The sequence below is a fragment of the Protobothrops mucrosquamatus genome, unplaced genomic scaffold (assembly GCF_001527695.2).
Source record: "Protobothrops mucrosquamatus isolate PMUCROS unplaced genomic scaffold, P.Mucros_1.0 scaffold21, whole genome shotgun sequence".
NCBI classification, from domain to species: domain Eukaryota; kingdom Metazoa; phylum Chordata; class Lepidosauria; order Squamata; family Viperidae; genus Protobothrops; species Protobothrops mucrosquamatus.
The window spans coordinates 1,895,518-1,904,472 of NW_015386406.1; the positions used below are offsets into that span (position 1 = coordinate 1,895,518).

The 8,955-nt window shown below is 34.9% G+C and overlaps 1 protein-coding gene across 1 annotated transcript in view; it reads left to right on the top strand.

Moving 5' to 3' along the window:
• Positions 1 to 7,178, top strand: part of ITGB8 (integrin subunit beta 8) — a 32,419-nt gene extending 25,241 nt beyond the window's left edge. The window contains exons 9-14 of the mRNA XM_015810793.2: positions 886 to 1,020; positions 1,571 to 1,973; positions 3,522 to 3,747; positions 5,015 to 5,112; positions 6,812 to 6,978; positions 7,060 to 7,178. Coding sequence (XP_015666279.2) covers positions 886 to 1,020; positions 1,571 to 1,973; positions 3,522 to 3,747; positions 5,015 to 5,112; positions 6,812 to 6,978; positions 7,060 to 7,176 — 1,146 coding nt within the window. The 3' untranslated portion in view covers positions 7,177 to 7,178. The remainder of the gene's footprint in view (positions 1 to 885; positions 1,021 to 1,570; positions 1,974 to 3,521; positions 3,748 to 5,014; positions 5,113 to 6,811; positions 6,979 to 7,059) is intronic.
• Positions 7,179 to 8,955: the final 1,777 nt, after the last annotated feature.

The window sequence follows — 8,955 nt, forward strand, 5'->3', positions numbered from 1 at the left end:
TTTGCTGTGATTTGTATAATTCAGTATTTTGTTCTTTAGCACTGACTATTGCACAATGCAGGTATACTGTATGCATTTGTCTGTGATAATTTTTATTATTATATAGTACACAAACACATTTTGCTTATAATGCCATGAATTCCTATTGTAACATTTATATATATTATTTATATTCTTAAAAGGAAATAAAACTACTTAAATCCACTGAACATATAGCATATATATGATATGTTCAATTATTGCACAGCATTGTAAGCAAATTGAAAAATATATCATTTGGTTAATGTGCTGCTTTAGAAAAAATTAGGAATGTACTTCATGCTTTATGACTCAATCCAGCATATTTAGAAGAGTAATTTGTAACAACCCATACTGTTTAATATTATATATTTTACTTAATGGAGGATGATCAGCGAGGAAAACTACCATATGTTCCATGCCTCATCGCCTTTTTACATTGCTGCTGCCATCTTGCTTTTCAAATGACACACACACTTCTGCAAGTGTTTTTGTTTCTATGTTTTTTGGGTGGTATTGGTGGAAAGGGTTGGGCATCAGTCAAGTGAGAAACTCTAATAATCTTTAGCTAATAGTAGACAGATAAGTTGCTCTTTAATACCTAAGCACTTATTTTCAAATAATGTCCAGTTAAGAAACTAATATGAGAAATTGCCCTGTGGCATCAGAATGAAAAGGAAGGTCATCATAAGCATTGAATCATGCAGCTGTGAAAACAAAAATCTGTGCAGAAAACAATTTTCTCCTTTGTTCCTGGATTGATAGGTTATTTCACTCTGATTGAATTGAGTAAAGCTTGCTAATAGTAGTATATGTTGCTGCACAAAGTAATAACATTATTTTTATTTTGATCTTATTTTGTTTCAGAAGCTGCTTTCTGAAGTGAAAATTCAGGTTGATAACACCCTCAAAGATATACATGTCAAAGTTACTGCAATCTGTCCTGATGGAAGTAGAAAAATGGGTTCAGAGGGATGCAAGAATGTGAAATTCTCAACTGAAGTATGAACATTTCTTTTTAACAAGGGAGATGAAATATTTTGTTCATGACATTGTGATATTTTTCAATAGAAGAAGGCTTTCTGTGGATTTAAAGCTGCATTTCAGAGGATTAAAGTTTTTACATTCTCCATGTTTCTGCCATGGATTAATTTTTTTGGAGCTTCATTTTAAATTAATTTTAAATCAAAATATTTATTCTTAGACTTTCCAATAAGCTCAAATCAAGTTAAATTTATTTTCTAGGATTCCTCTATGCTCTTATCAAGTTGTTGTAAATGCTCATATATTTTTCCAAAAGTCTTACTGACTTGAAGTCATTTATTTATAAGTGGGAATGGCAAATGTCAAGAGTCCCTCGGTAGAAAAATAGAAGTACAATATCATCCATCTAAAATGCTGATTTCCCATCTCTACAATAGTTCAATTGCCCAGGACAGAAATCCATGATTGGTTCCAAGCCAGCACAAAATCCTAACATGCATCTTCCCTAAATATCCATTAAACATTTTTATTATGTAGTAATTTGAATACTTTATATTTTTAATCTCAGGTATTCTTTAATATTTCTATTGCCATGAAAGAATGTGGTACAACTGGCAGAAGAAACCACGTGATGATAAAACCCCTTGGTTTCAATGAATCCTCTAGAATTAACATCCACAAAAGATGTGTCTGTCAGTGTGAGGATAGTGCAAAACACAAAAAAATCTGCATCACTGAAACCCCTCATGATGATGAAGTATCCACCTGCAAGGATGGAGTCTGTGGTTCCAGTGAAAAATTATCTTCAGAGCAATGTAAGATGCAACAGGACCATCTTCTTTGCAGCGGACAGGGAGAATGTGTACATGGGAAATGCATTTGCTATAAAAACAAATATGGTACAATATATGGCAAATACTGTGAAAAAGATGACTTTTCCTGCCCATATTATCTTGGACACCTATGTGCTGGTAAGGTTGGAATTTTATAATGTTTTTTTTCATATTTTAGTCCTTCTAATATAATTTATAATAATTCATCTTAATGCTAAGTCCCAGGCTAAGAAACAAATTCTCTGTTTTCCTCACATGCAGACCCACTTCCCACAGTTGCATTCTTGAAATACAGAATTGTATAAGCAAAAATAGATCTAGTATGGTAACAATGTTCTATTTTTTTCTCCAAAACACTCCAATCTAGACACTGCAAAATTGGTTTGCCATTTTTTGGAAGTAATTCTCCCAGTTCTGAAAGTGTGTTTTCCCCAAAATAAGACCAGGTCTTATTTATTTATTTATTTTTGCTTCCTAAAGAGGCACCAGGTCTTATTTTTGGGGGGTGTCTTTTATAGTCACCTCCGGCACCGACAGCCCCGCTCAGCCAGTCCACTTCTTCTCACCAAAAGAGCAGCTTCATTTTCCAGCTGCATTCCGGCCTGCATTTTGCAGTCAGGCCTTTCTGGAAGGCCACTGCAGCCAACTACCGAACTATGGATTCAATCCATAATGGAAAGGCCTGTGACTAAGAAATGCAGGCCTCGCTACAGAAGATGCCGCAGAAGAAGTGGGCCGGCGAGGAGAGGCCTGGCTGTTAGGTAAGTGGGTACGGGGCGCGTGGGGCAGCTGCATCCCCACCCTAGATTGATTTTTAGGTGTGTGCTTTGCCCCCAAACTAGGGCTTATTTTGGGGGTAGGACTTATATTAGGCCCACCCCAAAAAATCAAGCTAGGCTTGTTTTCAGGGTAGGCCTTAATTTCAGGGAAACACGGTACCTATTTTGTTGTGTTGGAGAAAGCAATTGGAAGTCAATGAATGGAGCTAAGAATTTTGGTGTTGGGTTAGGGTTAGTACTACTTACAATTCACACAAGTGTATTGTACAAGTATAAAATCACAGCTGAATCAAAGGCATTTTTATATTTTAAGTATTTTCCTCTTGAAAATACCCCCTGTGGTTTCATAATGAAATAGGATAACATTTGTTCTAAAGAGTCTGCCTAAAAATGTAATTTTTTTGATTAATATGAAAGAATCTAAAGCAGGGGTTCTCAACCTGTGGGTCAGGACCCCATTTGGGGTCGATCGACCATTTCATGGGGGTCGCCAAGCAAGGCCGTCTGCCATTTTTTTTGTCCGCCATTTTTTTGTCCGCCATTTTTTTCCCCCTTTTCCGGCGGGTGCCTTACCTCCCTTGGGCTGAGCCAGCTGGTGGTCGGCCTGCTCCGTCTCTGCCGCTTGCCAGCTACGCCTCGGCTGGCGCAGGGGGCGGAACCACGCATGCGTGGCGCTCCCGGGCAGGGAAAGTCCTCGATTTACGACCGGTTGGGCAGTCCTCGACTTACGACCGGTTTAGTCCTCGACTTACGACCGGTTTAGTCCTCGACTTACGACCGGTTTAGTCCTCGACTTACGACCGGTTGGGGTCGCAGCATTAAAAAGGTTGAGAACCACTGATCTAAAGGGACTTCTAGCAAATAATATAATCAAGTCTTTACCCCTTTTTTTGCTCTGCTTTTGTAGGCAATGGAGAATGTGAAGCTGGCAAATGCAAATGCTTTATGGGCTGGGAAGGTGATCGCTGTCAGTGCGCCTCATCCTTGCAAAAACACTGCATGAACTCCAATGGCTTAATCTGCAGCGGAAGAGGAACTTGTGTGTGTGGGAAATGCAAGTGTGCTGACCCAAACAGTTTAGGTCGTTTGTGTGAATTCTGTCCTTCTTGTAAAAAAGTTTGCAATGACATGCAGTAAGTCTGTGTTTTTGGAAATATTTGTCATTTTTTAAAAATATTCCAAATCCAATATATGAAATATTCCTAAACCTTTTGCTTCACAAAGTAGTTTGATTCCACTTTTTAATTTTTTCTTGGTGTTTCAGGGAGAGAAAACACACTAATTGTGACATAGTTTTTTGGCTTTTAGGAGAGTAGATGAATTGCAATGAGTAGGAAGAGGAAAGGGAGAATTGTCTAGAGTTGCCATTTTCATTCATTATTACTTAAAAAAATGTAACATTTGCTTATCTCATATAGTGATCCTAGGTGGCTCAAAACAATAAGAATAAAAGTAGAATAATAAAAATCCTAACCCTTCCCACAAGACAGACCAACCAAATTATTAACCTCCTTAGTTGATTCCCATCATGGCTCAGTGTTTGGGTGAAGAGCTAAGTCTTAATGGCCTTCTAGAAAGCCAGACGAGTGAGGGTCCCTCAAATCAGGTTTGAGGCTATTTCAGAGGGCTGGGAGAGCTAGAGAGAAGTTGTATGCCTCCACAATCCCACCAGATGACAACCTTTAAGGGAAATGATTCGGAATGCTTTAAAAAATAAATACTTTGTTTTGCAGTCAGAACACTTTAAAAAGATCGTTCTGAGATCAGACCATCTTATTCCAAACTTCTTTTCAAAGACATGAAAGTTCAAAATTCTATCTCATCAGAAAATTTCCCAGATTCCTTATAGAACTGGGAAGATGTATAAATGCTATGAGATATGATATGATATGATATGATACGATACGATACAATATATGGTATGGCATAACATAACTTAATATAACTTAATAAAATATAATATTTGTGCCGTCTGTTTCAAGTTCAAAATAATTTGTACAACTCATCAAAGAGTCCATTTAAATGAGATTGTATTTAAAAGGGCTGAGAGAAAATGGTGATTATTGTATAAAGTGAACTTTAAAATATATTATTGCAGCATAGATTCCACCTTTCCACCCAAGGATCATTGCCAAGCAGAGCTTCCAAAAAAGACAAGATAAATTATAATATTTCTTGTGAAACCTTTTCTATTCATAGCTAGCTGAAATCCTGATGATTGCGTATTTGATTTCAGTCCATTTCCTTGAATAAACAGGAAATAATCATTATTATTCTAATTTGTACTGAAAGCATGAATCAGTGCGCAGACTTACATCCAAGACTAATATTTTTTATTGCTATGAAGTCCATAGAGAAAAATAAAATTAAAGACCTGGTCTGCTTAATTTTGTCTTTCAGCAATTGTGAATACTGCCAACAATTCAACTCTTCACACAATACACTTGATCAATGCAAAATCTCTTGCAATTATAGGATACATTATCTTGAAAAATCAGGTAGGTATAAAAATACCAACTTAATTTGTATATGAGCCTTCTTCGACCTGATTATTAAATTAGAGTTTTCATAACCCTCACTTGGTGTGAGTTTTAAGAAAGAGTTGTTAATGAAACATTTCTTCATCCTCAGATATGAATTTGTCTGATGTGTAATTCCTTTTAATAGAACTCATAGTTAAAAATAGATACTGGCTGTAGATTAATGGCTGTAGATTAATTTCCAACTGTAATCAAATTATATATTTTAGTGTAACTTTTTCTTCTTCTGCCCTTTCTTTCACCAGCATGTTGCTAAATGCTTAGAATTTTCTTTCTCACATATGAATCACATTCAGTTTTCAATTTGATTAAGAAAACTCAGAGGAATGTTTATAAATATATATATGTAATAATGCTTTAATTGTTCTAAGACCAGTATCTTTGTTCCTGTGGAAAGCAATACCTATATAACAGTAAATGTAATTGAAATATTGAGAAAATGTTGATTATTAAACAGTCTGAGACCTTTGAGAGTTAATTTTCTTACTGGCAAAACTGGCCAGAATAATTCAGGAAAAAATGGTTCTCTCAGATTATCACTATATGTTGTCATTTCTGCATATAAGGCTGTCCATTGAAATAAAACATGCAGCTATTTTAAACTTTAAGAAAAACTAATCTTGCTCCTTCTAGGAATTTTTCCACGGTAACTGGCCCAAAATCAGTAAACATGAGACTATACTTGGTACTTTGGGCCAGTCACTCTCTTTTGGTCTTAGGAAGAAGGCAATAGCAAACTGCTCCTAAAAATCTTCCAATAAACCTACTGGTTCTAACCCAGGGAATCACCAGGAGTCACCAATAATTTGAAAGCACAAATACAATTGCCAAGATAATTGATGCACTTAGCTGACCTTAATAAATCTCAGAATGGTAAATCAAATCTCCATAGTATATAGAAGGGAATTTTGAAGAAACACATTGAAAGGCATACTGCCAGACCATTTCCTTATTCTTCCCCAGAAATTTCCTTTGACATCATCACATCGATCATGTCTGTCAAGTTGACTTGAATAAAATGCTATCTTACATATCAAAAACAACTCAGTTACTTGCAACAGGAGAGTAATAGCAGACATGGGTAACCCTCAAGAATTTCCATTCTAAAAAACACTTAGAAAATAATTGGGAGAAAGAGAGGGTGCAGGTATAATGGAATGTAGCCCTCCAGTTGAAGGCTTAGTTGACTGATTGGCTTATGAAATATTTCCTATTTTAAGATCTACAGGAGCAGCTCTTTTGACTTTCAACATTTAGAGACAATCTTTTGTGTGTATCCTTCTGCAAAGATCACAAGCTATTATATGTGCTCCTTAAGATGTGCATTAAGTATACTCTTTCTTTGACCAAATCAGTAATTTTGTTGTTTTTTTATTTTATATAATTTTTGTGTGACCTTAAGTAGTAAGTAGTAACTATCTTTCAGCAGAAAGACAAGGTGTATTTCAGACAATAAATATTTAATTATTAATTTATTCATATTTATTATTAAAGGGTTCTTCTTAACATGAATAAACTTTGTCAATATAAACTGATTAATTAAGTGGTTGACTTAGTAAGGTGTTTCTTTTGCAGTCTAAATATGTTTCTGAGTTTTCTCACAATATTGTAAATGTGATGGTGAGTTTTTTTGTTATTTTTTTCTGTTTCATTGCAGAATGCCTTTCTGATGATCCAAGTTATTTCAGAATATTTTTCATTATATTTATAATAACATTTTTGATTGGTTTGCTTAAAGTGTGCATAATCCGTCAGATAATTGTATATTGTGATCACAGTAGAATCAAGACTTCTGCAGGTTACAGAGTGCCTGCAACCAAAAAGGTAACTGATGATTGTTTTCTTGAACATAATTATAATGCTAGTTGTGCCAGCCTTCTGACCAACTATATTTTCTCCTTCAAGGATAAGACCTTCTTGCCTACTGTTTGTGCAAAAACAGTAACTTATCGGCGTGATAAGCCTGAAGAAATAAACATTGGCAGGAGACAAGTAAATGAAGCATTCAAATGCAGCTCTTGAAGACAGGAACCTGTTTCTTCATATCTTTTGTTTTCTTGGTTGAGAATGTTTTTTTTAAATATATTGTTTAATGCTATGGGGATTTACAATTTTGAACACTGTAATTTAAAAAAAACTGACTTGGAGTCCTAGTTGCACACTGCCTGGGTTTCAGAAAGAGCTGCTTGTTCAAAACAAAAACAAATGTGCATTAACTACTGTTTAATCTGATTAAATTACTGGTTGCAGCTAAAATGTATTTCGATTAGCAGCCAGTTGAATTCCACTTGGCAGTGATAAGGTAACATTGGCTTACATGGAAATGTTCTGGAACTTGGATTTTATATCGGTTTGCAAGGCCATTTGGTATTGTAGCACTTTAACATAATATAACTTATTTAGTTGCGTTATAGAATATTAATTAAAACATTTGTGGTAAAAATGCACTGTTCTCACTTTAGAAGTAGATAACATGGATGAGGATTATAATCACAAACTCCCAAATCTCATTCTAGAAAACTGTAACTGACAGAAATCAGTAAATCAGCTGTCCATGGATCTTCCTATTCTGAGCACTTGGGACAGAGTGGAAGTAGGGAGAAAATATGCATTTTAAAAACTCTGTTAGAAGGGTACAGTTACTCCTTATTCTTCCAGCCTCAGTGGGATAGCAAGCCCAGGATTTTCTAATTGCACTAGTTTGGAAGAAAGTGAAAAAGTATGCTTTCATCCAGGTTGCTCAAAATATATGGAAGCCATTGTCCCAAACATATGTATGTAATTGTCATGGAACATATTTCAATGTCAATATTGCTTGCAAATGTTCAGAAGCTTTTGGAGGAGAATATATTAGAAAGCAAAACCCACTTCTTTAAGAGTATGGTCAAAGAAGTAAAGATGGTGGCCTTGATGGTACAATAGAAGCTTTGCCTGATTTTTTTCCTGCATCAAGCAACACTGCAGCCATCATCTTTATATATATTTTTCTTTATACTATAGTCTGCAAACACCCTGTTTTCAAATGAAGCACAATTCCTATGAATCAGGAAATGGATCACTACATAATCTGTATTTACTTTCTTATTTGCATTTAGTTTGCTTCAAAAATTGGATAGATATTTTTTCGGTAAAAGATAGGAGTAAATATAATGAACTTTTAAAATTAAAATGTTATAGTCAAATACAGTGAATTCTTCATTACCAATTATTATTCTTCATTAATCAAAAAATTGGTAATGCATTCAGTTTCTATTGCTTTTGTTCAAAAAAAGCTGAGGTGGCAAATTTGCCAGATCAGAATGATCTAGATCACGACTCTGATGATATGATCCAAATTAAAGCTACTCAACTAAAATAAAAATTAATATATTTAAGCCCCAGTTTAACTGAAAGTAAGTCCAATTGAATTTAGTAGACGGGCTTACTTTTGGCATAAGCATACATATATGATAATATTTAAGACCTGATCATGTATGAACTTCACATCCTAATACTATATGGTTGGAATTTCTATTGGTATTCTATTGGTATATTATACTGGTAGCAATTCCCAGGCCAATTTGAATATCTGAAAATGTGCACATATCCCATGGATTGTTTTTATTTTTTATTTTTAACAGAACTAGGAAATTGGACATATGCTCTATTAAGGCTTAAACTGCACAACTGCAGAACAATTTCTATTACTGTAAAAAGATATATCTGTAGTTTTATTCATATTGCCCTCAGGCCTCTATTTTGCACACTCATAAAAGGTACTAAGTGTTAAAATATTTTGTCTAGTACAATATCTAGAATTTC